This window comes from Notothenia coriiceps, unplaced genomic scaffold (genome assembly GCF_000735185.1).
Source record: "Notothenia coriiceps isolate Sejong01 unplaced genomic scaffold, NC01 NC01_scaffold00004052, whole genome shotgun sequence".
NCBI lineage: Eukaryota > Metazoa > Chordata > Actinopteri > Perciformes > Nototheniidae > Notothenia > Notothenia coriiceps.
The window spans coordinates 567,816-589,532 of record NW_011336753.1 but is presented as its reverse complement, the minus strand read 5'-3'; the positions used below and the strand labels follow the sequence as shown (position 1 = coordinate 589,532).

At 40.2% G+C, this 21,717-nt stretch overlaps 1 protein-coding gene across 1 annotated transcript; it reads left to right on the top strand.

The window, feature by feature from the left end:
* Positions 1 to 303: 303 nt before the first annotated feature.
* Positions 304 to 9,682, top strand: LOC104941928 (thyroid hormone receptor-associated protein 3-like). The gene is made up of 5 exons (XM_010767097.1): positions 304 to 445; positions 5,024 to 5,932; positions 6,250 to 6,930; positions 7,874 to 7,880; positions 9,638 to 9,682. Exons 1-5 carry the CDS (start codon positions 324 to 326, stop codon positions 9,680 to 9,682), a joined length of 1,764 nt encoding a protein of 587 aa, XP_010765399.1. The 5' UTR covers positions 304 to 323.
* Positions 9,683 to 21,717: the final 12,035 nt, after the last annotated feature.

Sequence of the window (21,717 nt, the reverse complement as noted above, 5' to 3'; positions counted from 1 at the left end):
AACGCGTTCTGTTTGGATGCCCATCACTATTGCCTTCTTCCTTTTTCACAGCTGTTTGGTTTCTTCTCTCAGCTTTTGAAATCTCTCGGTTGACTCATCTCTGTCGGATATTGTCTTTCGTGAATGTTTGACTCTTGGCTCTCTTTAAATATTTTCAATTGTTCCTACAATTGTTAACTCATAGGATACATATCCATTCTTTGAAACCAGTGGCTCGAAAAGGTTACTAAAAAAGACATGTATTGTTTTCCAAATGTATATTTCATTGAATCCTAACTCGGTTGCATTTCTCTTGTGCAACAGTTTGAGGGTTGGCTGCAGTGATGTCCAGATCGCCAAAATCCGCCTCGAGGTCTCGGAGCCGCACCAGGTCCCGGTCTAGATCCCGCTCCAGCTCTCGCTCCAGGAGTCGCTCCAGATCCCGATCAAAGAAGCGCCACTACCGGTAAAGTTCCCTTTTATGAAAAACAAACAAATATATTTTTGCTATTGGCTGCATTGTGTTTGTGTAGTCCATGCCACTGTGCCTTTGGGGATTCTTGAAAAAGCTCTCATAGTTTGTATGAATGCCATAACCCAGCTAATGCTTAAGGAATGAATGAGTGATGAAGAAGCAGAACAACTAGCAGCAGGTGCAGCAGGCTAACTGCTGTCTTGTTAGGCAAAGACATCAGTTTTATTAAATCATCCTTTATTTTCTGCTAAGCTAATTTTCCACTCAAACTATCTAGTTAATCCTGTCCTGAGGAATTGACATTGAATACAATGTGCTTGTCAGATTTGGCATGGGAAAGATGTGTGTGCCGGTAGTTTAATTTTGACAGTGGGAAAGGCACCAAGCAGGTCTGTGTTCTGTTAGAATAATCTTCTCTGTTAGCTACATGATCTTTTTTTATTTCCATCTGCAAGACGTTGTCTTGTCTTGGACTTTTATGACTTTGGTTCTCATGAACTCACAAAGCTGGTGTAGCGTATAAATGGATGTGGGTCGGACTTAAACTCTGGAGTCGGCTTCTGTATCAAGAGGAAATTGATGTTTGAGAGAGAGTTCAGCTAACGGTTTGTGAATTTACTTAAATTAGAGTGAATATTATTCCAGCTTGCACTGCATGCACCATCTCCATAATAGGCTGCCTCTGAGCCATATCACAATATTTATCAAGCTTTTAATCAAGAGTGCAGCATTTGTTGGTTTGCTTGATAAAAATGTGGGGTTATCTGATGGCGAAGCGGCGCATTTGTAAGAGAAACTAAGGCTTCACTCTGCTGCCTTGCTGCAGAATAACTGTGGCATGGCAATAAAAGGCAAAGGCTGCTCATTTCCTGGCAGTGGGGCAGCATATTTTTAAAGAATTGGCATAAAGCTAGACGTGGAAGGAATCTAATGTTTTTTCTCATACTGAGCACACCTTACACGTAGGCAAATGATTTGTGGTCACACACATTTACATACAGTGGGTCAAAAAAAGTTCTCCCACTTAAAAAGATGAGAGAGGCCTGTAATTTTCATCCTAGGTATACCTCAACTATGAGAGACAAAATGAGACAAATAAATCCAGAAAATCACATTGTCAGATTTTTAAAGAATTTATTTGCAAATTATGGTGGAAAATAAGTATTTGGTCAATAACAAAAGTTCATCTCAATACTTTGTTATATACCCTTTGTTGGCAATGACAGAGGTCAAACGTTTTCTGTAAGTCTTCACAAGGTTTTCAAACACTGTTGCTGGTATTTTTGGCCCATTCCTCCATGCAGATCTCCTCTAGAGCAGTGATGTTTTGGGGCTGTCGCTGGGCAACACGGACTTTCAACTCCCTCAAAAAGATTTTCTATGGGGTTGAGATCTGGAGACTGGCTAGGCCACTCCAGGACCTTGAAATGCTTCTTACGAAGCCACTCCTTCGTTGCCCGGGCGGTGTGTTTGGGATCATTGTCATGCTGAAAGACCCAGCCACGTTTCATCTTCAATGCCCTTGCTGATGGAAGGAGGTTGTCACTCAAAATCTCACGATACATGGCCCCATTCATTCTTTCCTTTACACGGATCAGTCGTCCTGGTCCCTTTGCAGAAAAACAGCCCCAAAGCATGATGTTTCCACCCCCATGTTTCACAGTAGGTATGGTGTTCTTTGGATGCAACTCAGCATTCTTTCTCCTCCAAACACGTCTAGTTGAGTTTTTACCAAAAAGTTCTATTTTGGTTTCATCTGACCATATGGCATTCTCCCAATCCTCTTCTGATCATCTAAATGCTCTCTAGCAAACTTCAGACGGGCCTGGACATGTACTGGCTTAAGCAGGGGGACACGTCTGGCACTGCAGGATTTGAGTCCCTGGCGGCGTAGTGTGTTACTGATGGTAGCCTTTGTTACTTTGGTCCCAGCTCTCTGCAGGTCATTGACTAGGTCCCCCCGTGTGGTTCTGGGATTTTTGCTCACCGTTCTTGTGATCTTTTTGACCCCACGGGGTGAGATCTTGCGTGGAGCCCCAGATCGAGGGAGATTATCAGTGGTCTTGTATGTCTTCCATTTTCTAATAATTGCTCCCACAGTTGATTTCTTCACACCAAGCTGCTTACCTATTGCAGATTCAGTCTTCCCAGCCTGGTGCAGGTCTACAATTTAGTTTCTGGTGTCCTTTGACAGCTCTTTGGTCTTGGCCATAGTGGAGCTTGGAGTGTGACTGTTTGAGGTTGTGGACAGGTGTCTTTTATACTGATAACGAGTTCAAACAGGTGCCATTAACGAGTTGAGGAGGCTCTTAAAGAAGAAGTTACAGGTCTGTGAGAGTTTGTTTGTAGGTGACCAAATACTTATTTTACCGAGGAATTTACCAATTAATTCATTAAAAATCCTACAATGTGATTTCCTGGACTCTTTCCCCCCATTCTGTCTCTCATAGTTGAGGTGTACCTAGGATGAAAATTACAGGCCTCTCTCATCTTTTTAAGTGGGAGAACTTGCACAATTGGTGGCTGACTAAATACTTTTTTGCCCCACTGTAAGTTGTATACAAACACAGATTCAATTTCAAATACAATAACCCAAAACACACATTTTATCTCGCTACATCTTATGGGCAAATCATCTCCAACCTGTCAACAAGTCTGACTCAATTTGGAGTACTCTTGCTTTAATCACAGTAGCCAAATAAGCCACAGATGCAGACGGTGTTTTATAAAAAATCGAATTGACGTGACGTGCTACAGTGATTCTTGCTGAAATGTTACATTAAGACTATTCAGATGTGGATATCTGCAGCATTTTGGTGTCAGGCTATTAAAAGTCTCACTAAACTGGTTGAACAGCCTGGCAAGCACAGAGGGAGGATTGGAGTAGAATTTTTTATTTTTTTTTCCATGCTCCATGTGACTCTCTGCTCCACCAGTTGGCCAGACGAGATGTAGTATCCGTAGCTCGCACTGTGAGAGAGCAGCGCTGCTCAGGGCGCTTCTTTCTTTACTCACTCTGTATTCCAATGCAAACACACACTAGGTGAGTCCTGTGCGTTTTTAGCCTCTGTATATGGTTTGATATATATTTGTTTGCATGTAGTGTTGTGCTGTTTTGTGCTGTCAATTTAAACTGTTGTTCTGCAATGTAGGCTATAGTAGGCTTTGTAACCCTAACTTCTTAATATACGTTCCCATTTCAGTACGTTTTTTAAATGAAAAGTATAGTAGGGAAACTGTCTGTGGAGTTTCTTTTCATTTAGTGACAGTTGTAGAAAAGTTGCAAAAGAAGTAGCTGTAGAGAAAATACTTTAGTAACATGGCTAGTTTGACGTCAACACTAGATTTGCTCCGTTGATATATTCCAAAGTTATGTTGGAATGCTTGGAGAATGCACGTTGGGCTGATTAAACCACTGTTGTAAAGAAGAGAACATACTGTCTCGTTGATATCATCTTAAAACTGTGTTAACTTTAAGGTTCATGCTAGTGGACGACACAAGACTTTTGATCAGAAGTGCAGTAGAGCCCCCATGTGGCCGAGTGTGTCCCTGCAGCCTGGCCAGAACCACAGTGTGAAGTCTGATTTCTCCATGCAGCGCTCCTCATGTGGGCTGTTTGGTCCCTACACATGTTTTATCAATTCCAAACGACTTATGGATGTTGGATGCATATTTATGTGAAAATGCTTTATGTGTTTTATATAAGTGTGTGCATGTCTGTAGGCCATTGGTTCACCGAACTTGACCTTATGTTTAAAGTCTTTTCTGAATGGCAAAATTAGTGTTCCTTGTTGTTGGTGTATCTACTGTACAGCATTTGGCTTTAAGTGATTATTTCTATGGTTTTACTGTCCTAATCTTTTATCAGTGAAACAGCCAGTCTGCCTGTATACGTGGTGTATGTTTGTGTTTTACTTTCAAATGTATTTATCAGGTAAAACCACCACAAACAAAAAACATTACATTCAATAGCTGTCATTTGCAAGCACAATATCATGACCAATGATTATCATTGTAATTATGATTATATACACTTCTGTCTACGATGCCTCAAAGATTTGTACTAATTACTGACCAGGTTATACTAGAATGGTCTTATTTCATTGAGCTATATCATATCGTCATGTCACTTTAATTTATGCACCGTTTGCTAGGGCTGCTCGATTATGGCAAAAATCATAATCTCGATTATTTGGGTAAATAATTGATATCACGATTATTAAAAACGATTATCCATTTACTTTGAAAACATCCATTTATAAAAAAAAAAATGTGAACAGTATGTTTTTAACAGCTGATTACCCTGAACTTTTTAGTATAATTCAACTGAATTTTTTTTTTAATTGAGCAGCCCTACCGTCTGCCCAGAAAATGTTTGTAAGAGAGACTGCACTTGAGCGATATGTTAAGTGTAAAGGCTGGGAGATACTGTTTCAGATAGTGTTGTATTAGATTGCATTACATTCCTAAAACACTACACTGACTACTACAACTACATTTGTGTTAATCTTTGGAAGAAAAAAGGCAGTAACTAAGTTCTTTCTTTACCCTCTCCCTTTCATTCACAGCTCCAGGTCTCGGTCATGGTCAAGATCTCGTTCTCCATCTCATAACCGGGAGAAGAAATACCCGAGGGGATACCAGAACGGGCGTGAGTTCCGGGGCTACCACCGCGGCTTCCGGAGGCCGTACAACTTCAGGGGCCGGGGGCGGGGCTTCTTCCCACGCGGACGCTACCAGCGTGGCGGCGGGGGAGGTGGCTACAACCATAACAACAACTTCCGCCCCAACTGGAAGAACTACAAGCAGCAGTACCCTCAGAAACAGCAGCAACAGCAACACCAGCAGGAGCAGGAGCAGGAGCAGCAGCAGCAGCCAAACCATGCACGAGGACGCTCTCACAACCCCCAGCAGCGCTCGGGGAGCCCCCCTCGTGGTCACTCCCACCACTCAGACCAATCCTCCTCGCCTCTATCCAGACACTCCCAGCATTCGTCCTCTTCCTCACACTCCTCCTCTACCAAATGGAAGCCAGCCTTGTTGCTGACTAACCCAAGCGCCAAAGATGGGAAAGAGGAGCCCTCTGTCTCCAAGGAGGCCCAAAAGGGAGGAGGGGGAGATGAGGAGCCAGCGGAGCCTGTGGGGGTGTTGGCAGGAGAGGCCAAAGAAAGCGCCTGCAGTGGGAAAGCTGAGGGGAACTGGCAGGGTGACTGCAGCCCAAAGAGAACCAGCACCCTGGCGAGCTATGCTGTTATTGTTGGGCAGAACAGCCAGTCTACCAACCAGTCTAGTCCTTCCCCTAAAATCACAAAGGACATCAGCAATGGCGCCCCCTCCTGGAGGACGGTGGGTAGTTCCTCCTCAACAAAAAAACCCTCACATGAAGGTCTAAATCCAATGCTCTCCAGCTTTGACTTCTTCTCCAACGAGGAATACCTGGATGGAGATAAAACTGCCATCTCCATTGCCTTCAGACAGTAAGAATGGTTTCACTCTTTTAATTCATGAATTTTCACAGTTTTATCAATATATGCAAGCTCAATAGATATAAAAACAAATTCATTGTTTGAGATTTAGGGGGATTTAAAATATGATACTTGTCAACAGTGTTTTTGAATGAAATTCTGCATGTGTTCACATCCTTTTTTCCTATATTTAATACTTAACATTTTAGTAAAAGCTATTTGTAAGGCCTCTTATGACATCTGTTCAGATAATCGCTTGGTTTAATTTGTTGTCTCACACGTGTCATGCCCAGTTAGATGCCGTTCTTTATCTCTTTGTCTTTCTTTAGGTTTTTGGAAGAGCAAAATAAAAAAGCCAAAGCTCTGGAAAATGGCAAGAACACAGAAGCAAATGATGTGGAAATGGAAAAAGGGAAAGTGAATGGAAAAGCACCCACAAATATTTCTGACTCAGTGTCAAGAAAATGCAAAGAGGACAATGGTGGTGAAGTGTCTCTGAACAGCTTTCTGAAAGCTTCTCCCTTTCTGTCTGCTGACGGCGAGGAAGAGGAGGAGATGATCGTCAAGCCTAATTCAAAGTCACTTCACAAAGACTGGCAAAATGGGGAAGAGTCCTTTAAGACAAAGATCAGGGTCACTCACTCAGCCGGGGAACTGTTTGATGAAAGCTTTAGCAAATCGCAAAATGTGAGTTATTCACAGGCTGCTAACTGTGACCTTGACTCGGTAGCAGAAGATGTATATCTTAGTCGAAAGCAGGATAGAGTAGCGGCAATTTCTGCTGCCCTCGCTAAGAGGGAGATGGTGGGACATTTTGAGGAACTGTCACCAGACATGGCAGGTAAAGCCAGGAAGATGACAAGCTCTCCCTCCATCCCATCTCCTGCACCACCACCAAGGAGGAACCCTGACGTAGAGCTCAGGGGAGAGGACACTCCTTTCATGTCCTCAAGGAAACAGGAACCAAAAGTAAATGTCAGAATGGATTTCCTCGGAGAGAGGCTGATGAGGTGAGAGCATCACATAATGATTTCTGGTCCCATACTGGGTCTGTCCTCAGGAGGTCAGACGTCACATCTGTACCTCCAGCTGAGGCAACAGAAGCTAAAATAAATGTATGATTTGTTAAGAAAATGTTCTAATGAAGATAAAGATTGGCAAAAAGAGAAACAGTATGTGTGTTTTAATACCGTTTCATGTGATCTGAGAACTGTTTTTCTGTTTATATTAAACCAAAGCAACAGACTAAAAACTTTCTTTTATCATTTNCCGAACACAACATAAGGGTTAACCCTCCTGTTATCCTTGGGGTCAATTTGACCCCATTCAATGTTTAACGTATCGAAAAAAATGGTTCACATTATTTTGGTTGCCCAAAATAATGTGAACCATTTTTTTCGATACGTTAAACATTGAATGGGGTCAAATTGACCCCAAGGATAACAGGAGGGTTAACCCTTATGTTGTGTTCGGTTCTCCCGTGACCCGTTTCAAGTTAAAATTATATAATAACTACGCTCTAGTTTTTTTTATCGGAACGAGGCTTCATGATATCCTCCACAACAGCTATATAAACACTACTAAACAGATTTTGACAATTGTTGCCAAGTCTGGAGGTCTCTAAAAAAAAAGTGTATAATTTGGTGTTCGAGTCTGGGGAAAGCCAGCAGAATTGTTTTGGGTGACTCGAGGTCAAATGTGGCCCAATCAAGATTCATCTCTGACTTTAGATACCCCTCCCCCACCACCTTCATCAACTGCAATAATACTTTTTCACAACCTGCACCTGGTCCCCCCTCCCTCTGCCCCCCTTCCCCCATGGGAACTCCACCTTTCTCAAAGAATATGTAAACTAACACTTGAACCTGAACTCACACTTGCACATGTGCAATATGTGGTGTAATGTGTTTTGGGCCAACAGGATTGTACGGTTATGAATGCATTATAAGTTAGTTATGATGTAGTTAAAAAAATATTGGATGATAGTATTTTTTTTCTTGTGTTTTGGACATAAATAAATCATGGGTAAAAATGTACCCGCGATCACCATGAACGGTAACAACTTTTGAACACAACACAAGGGTTAAAAGCTGCAATACGAAAGTCTTCTGTGCTGAATTAACAGAAGCTTAATGTTAGACTCATGTGGCTTTACAATTATGTGCTTTCTGCAGGGGGATGGGAGCGTCTCTACAGAGTGTACTTTTAACCTAAGGAGTGCTCTTGTTTTTAACCAAAAAGACTCCTTTGTATGTCAGTTGTTTGACCAATTGCATAAGTAGCAGAAGGTATGTACTTTTATCCCATACCCTTGCTTATTACACGCACCTACATGTAGATGTCGAGGAAATGTTTCATCTCCCTGTCCCTCCAGGAATAATGTGTTGGCGAAAACCACAGAAGTGTGAATTTGCATTGGAAATTGGTTTGCTCATGCCTGACTTTGTTTGCAGATTCCACTGATACATCCTGCAAGTACCACGGAATATACTCATTTGATTAATTCAAAATTAGACGAGCTGTGAAAATGACACAGTAAAAGAAGTCAGCTGCAGTAGGCAAAGTGTAGATCAGAAGCATCAGGGTGGATGGAAGATGCACGAGAGATTAAACAGGAAGTGGCATGTTTTTCATACATGTGTAGGCCAGAGACACAAATCTCTCACATAACTAAGTACTCTACTTCCTAGGAAACAAGTGCCTAGATGACCATAAAGCTAACCGAACACTACAGCAAATGATATTTCAAAACAATTCCTTCCATCTAAAGCCATCACCGGATCAAAGCTCAGTTTAAACAGTTTTACAAATTTACATTTTTCATTTGATATTGTTGATATAATTTTATAATCAAAATCCAAAAATAATAAATACTAAATTAAAAAAATTAAAAAACATTACCATCATCTTCAGATGTGTTTTTTTTAAATGTACCCACTTTGGGACCAATTAAGGATTTTTGATTGTGTGGCAAATGTTTGAATGCAAACCTGTTAAAATCTTTCAGAATGCACTACTAATAATCCAATGACTCCAAAAGAATGGTTCCCAGCGTCACATCTTGTGTGCTACTGTTGCCAAATTATAATCATAATGTAAACCATTTTCTAAATAGATTTTTCTTTTTGTATTTAAAGTCACAGCCTTCTACTTTTCAGTTACAAGCAGTATAAACCATATTCTAAAAAAGATTACTTGCCAGTTTTTAACCTTGACACAGTTTACTGAAAGTCAGTCCTGAGATGGCCCCTGCCTAAGCATCTACATGTTGCCCTGTGGCCCCTTCCCATCCATCTCTCCCCTCTTAGCCCCCCATCATATCGCCACTTTCCAGACACCAGGCAGGTTATTTTGGGCAATCCCTCTGACACCACTTTCTCCCTCTGTGCCGGGATAAAAGGGTTCATACTCCCTCCTACTTTATATCCGTCCCACCTGTTGGCGCTGTCCGTCTCCTTGCTGACATGCCTGAACACACAGAGCTCTTTATCATTACTTCTAAGTAATTACGGCAACTTAAATCCCCCCATGGCTGATGGACTGTGGACGACCTCGAGTCACATGTTGTTGCCTTATTAGGACAATACTTGGTTTCTCAGGATTTGTATTGTATTTAAATAAAACTTTAAAACACATTTACTGGAATAACCCTTCCAATATTTCTTTTTCATTATTATGGAGGATAATTACTTTGCAAATAAGTCACAGGATGTTTAGATTTTAGTTGAGATGGATGTCAAAGCTTTTTCTCAAATATACTAACAAAAGTCACTTTGCATCGGCATGTCTTTTTGTAAAACCTTTGAATCTCAGAGGCAGTTTTGGTGAGCAAAGACGTTTTGGCCGATACAAACAGGCAGTTGTTAGGCCTTTCTTTGCCAATCCTGTTGCATAATAAAGTCCCATCTGGTTGCAGTTATCATTCTGAAGAGCCAAAGTCTTCTTAAATTGCTTTCTTTGGTGGAATCAATGTCTAATTCATGTTAAATGCACTCTGTTGGCAATTTAAGCAAATACTATTTAAAACAAAGCTTCTATTGTTTTATAGATGAACACTCTTTTTGTCTATTAGAAAATAACCAAATCCTTTCCACTCCATGCTGTTGAATCATCTCTGCTTACATGGCTTTATTCAATATGACTCAGCAGAATGAGTCTGTGTCAAATCCCACATTAGTTTCAAGTTCTGTTCTCACTTTTAAAATATGAAACCCTGGCACTCGCATTCAACTGGCCGTTTAACAGCTTTTCCACTGAACACTAGGATCCAGAGGTCAACTTCAAAAGAAAAGTTGAAACGCTTTGAGTTTAATGTTTTTAGGAAATACTGCTTATATCCTTGCAATAAAAAGCTCAGATTTTAGGTGGGTTACGTTTCCAGATCTCTGCTTGGGTTGTGTAAGTGTAATTCAACAATAAAAATGCTCAGTCACAAGAAAAAAACCTGCCATGTAAAGTAAAAATAAGTGTTATCAGAAAATGTAATATTGGAGACAAAAGTAGATATTCACATTAGATAGATTTGTATCAATGTATTGTGTATATATATACTTGTATGTAATCTGAAATGTGACTTAATGCAGTAGCTGTCACGCTATTGTAGTATAGTAAAAAAAGTATAATTGCCTCTGGAATAGAAGTACAAAGGAGAATAAAATTGAAATACTTCAGAAAAATAAAAAGTACTGTTTAAAGGCAAAACAGAGCTTGCATTTCACACTTGTTGAAAATAATAAGTGATACATCGTAAAATCAGTTAAATTAGATTTTTGTTCGAAGGTTATAAATCCTAAAACCCTTGTATCTCCGTCACACAAAGTGTTTACGATCATTATGTATTTTGGGGTTTCATCTGTAGTTCATTTTGATACCTTCATTCGGGTCCAGCTTTCTCACCCGATAAATTATCATATCTGGCCAGAAAGTGAAAAGACACTTGCTATGCAACCATCATCTTGACCGTCACCATCAGCGTCAGGTTATCAGACACCTGTCCTGCACAAGATGGATGGTTGTCCTCTTTGTTGTCAACGCAGCTGACCCAAGGGAGTCCAAAAGATGGATACATAAGAGACAGCTGCTTGTGGCTCCAGAGGGTTCCATGACCCCTGTCCAGAGCCCATTATCGCCTTCTAGATGTTTGAATCCCACTCTCACCCATCAGACGTCAGCAGTAGAAGAGAAAGGTGGGAACCAACGAACGAGCTGCTTTCTCAGGGCTTTAAAATAAGCTCTGATTATGAGAACCATGAGCATTTGATTAGTAGACAAATGATGGGAGTCATAAAAATGGGGCTTTACAAGTGTTTGAAATTACATATCAAGGACAGTCTTTCCCTGGTATACATGCGTTTATAACGAGTCTAAGACAACATAATGCATTTGTTTTTCTTTCTTTCACCAAGAATAAGAGGCTGTATTATCTGGGATTTTTTTTTTATTGCCACAAGTTTTTTATGGACTCACTGAAGCGACCGAGAGGAAGACTAGCGTGTTTAACTTATTAGCTTCAGCAACTGTTTTAAAGGTTGTGGACACAAAAGTGTAAATAAAAAGATTGGGTCATAATGCAGAATCAAACATTATGAATATATGATCGCAGGTTTTTCTTATTTAAGGATTATTGAATTACTTTGCTGATTTTATTGTACTGTAATAATCTACTTTAATGACCAGCAGATGTGTTGGGATTCAAGCCACAGAATAATTTTGACTGTGAAAGTATTGTCCTCTGAAGAGGCATTTTTCAGACCTCAGACATTTTAATCATCTTCTTCTAAAATTGCAATGAAGCTTCTTAGATTGCCTTTTTGTATCTGTTGTTCCTTATATATTTGTGTAATTAATTATTGAAAATCCATAGCCTTCAATACTGCAAGTAAAAACCAAAACATGCAAATCGAGCTCAGCCACATCCTATATTGTTTTTATCTCACAATGTCACAAAGCTAAATTATACATGTTCATGTTTTTGTTTGACATAATCAGATTAAAATGTAGACCTTTGTATATTTCAACATACCGATTTCAATTTTTTGAAATGTAATATAGGTCTATCCATGCCATCGACTAATTCACCACAGTGTGAGATGACATCAACAGATGGTACTTACACAAATTAGAATAATTCATATACAGTACAGTTTTAAACAAGAAAATAAACCATTGTGCAGGGTTTTATACTTCTAAAATACAGGAACATTTAATGTTATTAATCCTGATGGAAAGTCAAGTTTGCAATACTTTTTATATTAGGGGGTCATGATAAAGCTACTGGATCTACAAATAAATACCAGAGCAAGGAAGACTTTGTTTTGGAACAAAGAGACCAGTGTGTTACCTTTTAGCATTGAAAGCACATGTGAGGCACAGCATCCAAACACCAGCTACTCCTACTGGAATCTATATTGCACATTTATTTTCTTCAGCCTAAAGTACATACTTTAACTAACATGAGAAGAGTGACTGTCATCAATATACATTATTAACCATATGCAATGCATACACCGCAGAAATCAGCTGGAAACATGTGGGAGTTGCTTTTGACTTTCCTATTGTGAGTCACTCATAGTTTTCTTTCCCCCCGGCTACTGAACACCACATTTGAGGGAAAACTTCACCATGCATGTCCAAAAATAAATTCCATATTGAAGATGGAGCTTAGTAATTTATTTCTCTTTGTTTTAAAAGATAGTTGCTTCTGGTTTCTGGAACCAAACCGCTTGGATCAAATCCCTCCAGAACATTCTCTGCTGTCTCTTCATCTCTCCTCCCTAGACTCCCAATATCTCAATATATAATAAAAACCACCACAAAGGGGGAACACACACTGCCCGCCCTAGTGATACGTTTTCCCAGTAGAGCTTCTTTCAACTAAATGTGGTCCTTAAGCCCCTGCTTAGAGTCCATGCCAGAAGCCTAGACCTAAATAGACTATCCCATACGATGCGGCACAGCAGTCTCATAAAAGAGGTCCCCTCGCCGTACACGCTGCTCCAACACGCACCCGGCAGCTGGGTCAGTTGGAATTACAGTTAAGAGGGGATATACGTGGGGGGGGGGACTCAAGGTTTCCATGTATGAGGTTTTGATGAATCAGTACCTGGAGGACTTGGAATATGTTGTGCTTAAGCCAAATACATGACCGGTTTGAACTGCCAGGCGGGGTGAGTGGAGAGAGATTTTCTCTCTAATGTGATTAGATTTTTGATGGATCCCTTTCTAACTTAACTCAGGAGGAAGGGACAGCAGGTGTTGAGGACGTACCCTCAGCTAATGATGACTTATAAATGACCAAAAAGTGAACTGAGTCGGGGTCTAAGGCCACACGACCCCTCATGTGGCACCTCCCCAAATACCTCGCAAACTGGAGAACGGGATCCAGTTTGTCAATTGCCCTTTGCTGCTTTATGGCTTCTCAGGTTTGATTCTATCAGCTTACTGAGGGTTGGAGCAGTGAGCCTGGCTGTCTGGGATCCGAGATTATTATGCTCTAGGTGTTGAAGGTGACTATGGCAACACGTTGGCAAGTCTGACAACATTTTGCCACAGAGATGCTATAAAACAGATGTTGTGGTGGGATTCAGGCCCTGTAGCAGCTGACATGTGAATTTTCCATTTACGCTGTGCCGACAGAATACATTCAGCACTGCATCACGCTTTGCAGACAGTTGATGGTAATCAAACACAGATAAGTGATCTCAATAAAAGACGAAGGTTCCTTTATTGAGTAGCACACTTATTGTTAAGATACTTCCTTTACCTCGGGCAAGCTATGAGGCAAAGATCTATAAATGATAAGAACTTGAACTTTACGCAGAGTTCTTGTTAAATGGAACATAATTTGCATGCAGCCCTCAACACAACATGTATTTGTTTGTGTATAAAAAGCACATGGGAGTTAAGGATGCCAAAGAAAAACACTTTAGCTTCCATCACAGCTGCACCTTCTCTAACCCAAAGGAGACGTACCCTAAGGCCTACTGAGATGGCCCGAGGATTGTCTCAGAGCAGCTGAGGCTGCCACTCTCCACCGCTCACTCCCAGTGGAGGCTGTTTGTGATCTGTTACATCAATAAAAAACATGACAAGCTCTCCTCTCCCCAACTGCAGTCAACACGGCTTCGAGAGGTGAGAGGACGAAGAGCTGACCTGCTTTAAACACTCATGCACACTTTTATTTTCTACCAAGGTGCCAACACAGGTGCACTCTCGTGCTGCGTACCTTCTATCTGTGGTCTTCCATGGATAAAATTAGTGCCTGTGCAAATCCAGCCAACCTTTGGAGCCCCATCTATCTGAGGTGTCACTCAGTGTTACAGGCTGTCAACGGTTTCGCTTACAGTTAGCGTTCCAATGGATCGCTGGAAACCTGAGAACATAATCAGGAGAGAGGCAGCCGAGAAAGAGGCTACAGACTCCATCGTAAAACGTGCATTTGTCTTCCTGTCACCTGAGAGGCTGCGCAGTGTTTTCCTTTTACCTTAGTTCCACTCTGTGGTGGCCCAAGAGTTGTTTAATTTACTTCTGCTGCAAAAAACATATAATAACACCACGGGTGGTTAAGAACGCTTAAAGACGATCTTATGCAATCAGAAGGTTCAAATATAGTGCAAGTAAGCATATGTTGAGCTCATTATGTTAATTGGAATGAGTAGAGGGCGTTTCAAGCTCTAAGAATATTGTTTTAACAACTGTGAAGGGATAGTTGACATCATATAAATTATATTTATTTGTTGATCTTTTCTTGCTGGCATTTATGGGGCTGCATTTCTTTCAAAGGTCATCTTCCTTAGCTGTAACTTAATCATGGCAATGAAAGGGTGACATATTTTATGTCCCAGAGGTAGACGCTCGGGGTGTATCGCCAGACCCTGGAGGTCACATTTGCAACTGCGTAATACAGTGAGTGTGTCATCACAGTTCAGATTCTTAGAGCCGCCATTTACAGCTTACTCACACTACTGCTATCCAAATACTGCGAGACAGATACATCAAACAGCCCACAGGGACTTACTTTTATAAAAAATACTTTCTTACTTAACGAGATGCAAAACACTGCTTCATTAGATCACATAATTGATCAGTTACATGGTTCAGAGTGTTCCCATGTGGGCGCACATGTAATTATAGTCCCCAGTACCTTGAGTTCTGTTCAATGTATGAAGTAATACTTCAACTATGCTTGGTAGTTCTTCAGAACTTAGAAAGACTAAACATGGTCATATAATTCAAAGCTTAAGAAACCTTACCCCCTCTGTTCTGTTTGAGAATAACACTACCTCTTGGAGTAAATTCAATTTAAGTTAACTTTTACTTCATTACATTTCATTACATTGCATTTAGCTGACGCTTTTATTCAAAGCCACTTACAATAAGTGCATTCGACCAACAAGATACAAACTTGAAGAAAACATTAAGTGAAGTCAGATGCCAGGGTTTCATATCAACTTGCACTACTTCCAGCAGGGGAATGGGAACAAATGATGCATAAAGAAAATAAAAACACAATCATTTCCATATAATTAGATACAAACAAAAAGATCTGCTGCATTTCACAGTCTCCAAAAAAGGCATTCAGGATATGGAGGGCAACAGAGGAATGCTTTGGAAGACCACAGTGAGTCACTTTCGGTTAAAGAGGAAAGCACCCAGCCAATACCACTTGTGTAGAGACTGAGAACTGTCTGAAAAATGTGGCATATGTCTATGTTTCCAACACATACTAAACATGTTTTTGTTGTACATTTTAAGAACATTTAGCACTTTAAGGCACTCCATATTTAGCATGTCAACACCAGAGGCTTTCTCACAGTAGCTGCCGTCTTGATCTATTGATGAACATTTAGCTTGCGGCACAAACAGTCATAGTTGTGGCCAGAACACAATGACTTTTTGGAAGCTTTGTCTGACAGGGCATGCAGTGTTTCGCCACTGTCTGGACACTAGAAGCCTGTCATTGGCCCCTCTGCTATGAGGGTGGTGGACTGTAGAACTGTAAAGCCTACAGTCAATGACGGGGCTGCATTTTTCCCACTCAACATGAGCTGGGTGGATCAAAGAAGTTCAGACTAAAAGCCTCCTCCGACACTTCTTCATAATTGTCAGCTTCAGTTAAGCCAAGTCTCCCTTCAATAATTCTTCAAATATTCAGACAGCAGGTATTTTGTTAATCCGTCAACAGCTACATGGGAGAAGGTGAGTTTATCGAGGAGAAGAAGCCAAATAAATAAAAAAAATGTACTTGCTTTTTTCCTACTGGTATGGAGAAATGCTGATAGCAGACCTAGATGGATACATCTAAAACTATCTGCATTACTAACTAAGAAAGCATCAATATCATGTTTCGTAATCTATTCAATTCAACTTTAATTTTACAAATTAAAGGTGCTCTAAAAAGTTTCTCTTTCTGCACATTCTGCGCAACAGAACTAGCATTTGAGATCAAACCCTTTCAAACTCTCTTCAAACTCTCTTTGGTGTTCCATTTACTTTGGCTGCGTGAATGTTGCATGTGGCCGCCCAGTAAGGACAAACTGTGGCCTGAATATATAAATGAGCTTTGTTTCAGCTGTGTACACCTCAGTAACTATTTTACAACCAAAATAAAGCAGAATGAATAGCAAGGTACCAATTTAGCCTGTAATCCCAATATTAAACGATTCCTGTGCCACAACGTCAACTTGAGTTTGTCCCCTACTGCTACTGTATTCATCCGTTCATGTGAGGACAACTTTTCACACATATTCAAGTCATGCCCTTTTTTGAATAAACAGTGACAAATGTCATATTCAGGGAATGTCAGACAACCACAGTCTTGTACTCATCTCCACTGGTGCAGTAAAGCAGCCGTCCTAGAGACATGTCAACAGTAGCTGGAAAGGAAACGTGAAAATGTCAACCCACATGTTTTCAGCCAGTTTAAAGTTTAAAAATTAAAACCAGTGACCAGCTGGTCACGCGTCCACTTCCAAAACACAGCAGCCCTTAATGGGATGCTGTGTTTTGCAATGATATGCAAGAGCACAACCTGCAACCATGGAGACATTAGTTCCTGCTGACTGAATTTAGTGACTGTGTTACCCTCAGGCTACATTTACATACAGCGTTAAAGAGACAGAACATCCATCTCTGTCCCTTTTTAAAGCTACACATTTAGTTTTGAGTACAATTGAAATACTTATAGTGCCAAGTATAGTTGGAGACAAAGAACCTACCAAGATTCGATCAGTCAACAAGACTTGAGAAAGTTACTCTAAGACTGCTCCTGAACAATGTGAACACTCCCGTTTTGATTTAATTATATATATTTTTCAAATGATTTGTCACACAACTTTTCACAGAAACAATTGTACTCCCACTCCTCTCGGCCTCATACGACCTTTTGCTGCTGATGACAGAAACCACTAACAAGGCCCTAGCTGTGGTTTGTTAAGACGGAAGGAAAGCAGGAACTTTAATTACTGAGTGTTAGGGTGGAGGTTTTGGAAGTGTGCCTTTTACAACCTAATGAGTTTTCAGCAAATAATCTTCTTCATGATTTAGGATTCTGATGAGGAACCCACATGCTCTCTAAGGAACTACTTTCTCGGTTGGACATCTTTAAAGGCACTTTACAGTAGTTTTGGTGATGTTGAACAGAGCATTTCAAGTTCAGACCTAATACATAGTTTGGGTGACTGTATCATAAAGGAGTTGAGAGCCTTTACTTGTTTTATAAACGCAATGTTAACATGGCGGTTTAGAACATGTGAGGGAAGTGTCAGCCGTGTTTCCAAAACAAGATGATCGCAATTGTTATTCAGTGTGTTTAATCCCAGAGGAGTAACAACATAGTGCTCAGGACTGACATTTAATGAGTTGGGTCAGGGGGGAAATCATCATATCTGCCAACGTTTCGCAAAGTCTCTCACACACACACACACACACACACACACACACACACACACACACACACACACACACACACACACACACACCAACAACAACTACACTACCACTTACATTTTATGGCCTCTTTAACCCTCACTAATCCAGGGGACAAGTCGTTTTCGCGCCTCCATCACCTTCCGAGACTCAGTTTTTGGTTTGTTTTGCTATTTTTATAGAGCTGCCATAGAGCGTTTCTTACATTCTGGGATTACTAGATGGTTTTATAGCCTACCGGATAAGTTTAACATCCAAACCCTAGTCCAAATAGCTTTCTACTATTCAGCAGAACAGTATGTGCTGATGGATTCTGGAAGGAGGTACAGGGGACCTTGTGTAAGCACTTTTGTTATTAACACTAATTTATCCATCTGTCACTTATCTCATCAATGGGCACCCCGTGCAGCCTTTTAAACATGAACCTGAGACGTGATTGGCTGTGTGTCATTAATGTACTGAAGGGTTTATTTTTTTAGACATGCCTTGACCTCTGCACCTCTTAACAGAGTGAAAGGCTTGTGATTAATCGGCAGGTTGTTTGTATCTCAGGCAGATGTTTGCACATGTGTTTTATTTAAATATGTGATTTATTGCCATGGCTGGTCTTATGCAGCACTTTCTACAAAGTTTAAGGACAATAAGGTACATTTACCCAGACCATAACCTTTTTATTAATCTATATGTAAATGTGGTTTGGATTGTGTGTCTTCTGGCCACGTGTAGTCAATATCATTATTACGCTTTCTGCCATGATATGAACTTAATCTTTTAAGGTCTTTTAAGCCCATGTTTTTTTTGCCTCTTCCTGCACTGTTTGTCATTACATTATGCACAACCATTAAAACCAAACCGTTAATATATGGTACATTATTGTTAATTGATGAATGTCTTGTGAATAATGGCATAAAAGATCCATTCTTTTGTTGGGCTGGTTCAACATACTGTATAACTTGCAAAACACTTACTGGTTTAGCTTCACTCTCATAAGGAAATACCCTTAACAAAGTCTATATCCAGATATATATCATTATGGTAAGTGAATGAAAAACATTTGAAATAGCTTTGTGCTTTAAAGTTGTCTTTTCTGTCTTCAAATGCTCTTGACATTATGAAATGGACATCAGACATGTAATGACCTGTTCTTCAAATATCGATGACTGCTTGTATTTAGCAGAAGAAAAACATGTTTAAAATGCAGAATAGAGGGAACTTGTTAGTAATGTAACGGGGGCTCAGTTTGTGCAGTCTTTACATGTTCACGCCCCTGATGGTCATGGCAATCAAACATGTCTGTTGACTTAATAAACTGCACTAGTGGAAGCTCTGTTGAAGACGGGGCATCACACTGATACAAAAGAACCAAAGTATAAGAAATATCCAGTTTGGTAATCACTTTTTTTTCCTGGAAGGGCTCCCATCCACTGGGATGAGCCAAACTCCCATCTGGGTTGGATTCCCTCTCACACTGTGTTACTTAACTCAAAGTAAGTGTTTCCCAGAGAACAACAGTCTTCCCTGGAGGCGTACAAAAAAAGCATTAATTTGATTCACATGTAGTCTAACATGGATTCATGCATTTAATTTCCTGTTCCGGGGTTTTCCGGGGATACAAAGGGAGATTAGCACCTCATTTAGAAGCTAATGATATAGCTATAAGTGATCAATCAAGTTGTTAAAGTGTTTCCTTGTGAATGTAATTCAAATGTTAAGACACATTGTATTTAAAAATGTAATTCATTTCATGGTTTGCTTGGTTTCAGAAATATATCAACTTTCTGGGCATGGAAATAGGTACATTGGAAAAAGTAAACATACATTAGACATGTTGATGGATATGTCTATAGTGTCTCTTTGTTAACGGAAAGAGGAAGAAGAGTTAGTGCAACAGAGACCTTGTGAAAGGACATGAATCTGTGTCGATGCAAAAAGTCAGTTTGTTCCACATGACTTGTCTAACTGAAATAATGCAAATATGAGCTCTTTTCTGAATTTCTGGAGCAATCCAAACAGACTTCGTTTAACTAGTATGTTGAAAAGTAACTTTTGACATTCAAACTATAGGTCAAATTCAAACTGAAAGCCTGTAATGAGGAAATGCAAGACACACACTGAGACAGCTTTTGATTTGGTACTTAGAAACAAAACATTTACAAAATTAAACATGCAAAAATAATTGTATGTGTAAATGTACAACTGCATTGACAGAAGAAAATGCTAAATAAATGTATTTTTTGGAAACAAATCCAAGCACACCCCTTTCTAAACCTTATTATGTAACCATCAATCACACTAAAACACCATGTTGTTTGTGCAGTTTGTTGCAAGCAGTATCTGTGAGTGAACATTAACTAATGACCTTATTTCCTGATGAAAATTGTACTGGATTTCCCAAATGACATGTGACTCAAATGGTAACTGCATTGTTCTACGTTACACATGACTGATTTTTAACAAAAAAAGGACTATGTATGTTCTTCCATGAGTATTTTAAAGCATCTGATCTCATTTTGATGCTGAAATGATTCCAAGCTTCAATATTACACCTGTACTGTTCACATGTTTTGTGCACATTGTTTTGGTTATCCAAGCTTCAGAAGTTTCCCCCTGCCTTAACAGTCTCAAAAATATAGCATTTCAGTTTTTAAAAAGTTTATTCTGTCGGCTTTTACTGGTCTTTATTTCACCACTTTCAATGCTCACCACTGTTTTAAAGTGACACTAACACCCTAGTTCAACTGCTGAAATAAACACACTGAATAATTGACACCTTGCCATGCATTTGGACATACTAAACCATAATGTGGCCTCTCAAGTGTCTACTGTACCGTGACTGAATGTCCAGTATGCATTATAGATGTGTTTATAGGTATAATTACATGGTGTATGTGGTTTGTCTATTCACAAACGTATCTGTGTTTGCCGCAAGCATTTGTGGGACATATTTGTTGTCTGGATGAGGGAGATCAAATGATTTACATTTCATTCTGGCTTTTCAAACACATCATAATTAGCTTGAACACCTGGAAGTCAATCTAGGTTGTGAGCGAGCACCTGTTTTCTCAGTTTCATCAGGAACATGTGTGCTTCCTCTGTTGTTGTTTTGGTCTCTAAAGTGCACATATGAGTTCCATCTAATGTTTTCAGAGAGTCCACATTCTGAACAGACTGTCCTCTAGTCTCAAAGACATTTAAAAAACAAAACAGGAGTGACAGAAGGAAGGCGTGTAAAAAAGGTCACACTGTGAATTTATTCTTCCGCTCTTACTGTGTTGACTGAAATATTTCCAGTCCCCTTCACTTCCGAAAAGTAGTAACAACTTCACCTGGAACAAATGAGTCTGCATCTGCTTCAACCCAAACACATTTTAGCTGCACCTTCATATATAACTTCAATCCAACTACAAGACACATAAGGCTCTTCTGCTTCTCAAGAGGGAAAAATAGTTACTTGTTAAATGATTTCCTTTCATTTACGTGTTGGCAAAAAGGGAGTGATCTCATTTTATGCCCATTCAGACTGGTGCCAGGGGAAATGGTTTGAATAGGCCCTCTGTTCTGCTCTGTTCTGTTCTGCTAGAAGCTGGATCCAGACCTACTTTTGTGGCTTTTGGTTAAGCTCCAAGATTTGGGCTGTGTTGTATTTTCCCCTTTTCCCCTTCTCTGTCTGATCTGAGCTGCAGACACATGCACGGTCTGTATGTTCACCCTGTTGAACATAATGCAAAGAGCAGCCGCATTTGTCACACATGTTCCATCACTCCGACTGTTGTTGACACACACCCAACAACTTCGATCTCCCGACGGGCCAGGACGTTCACAGTTTCCTCGCTGCTCTGAGGAGGGACCGTTTAGGGGCAGAGGGGGGGGGG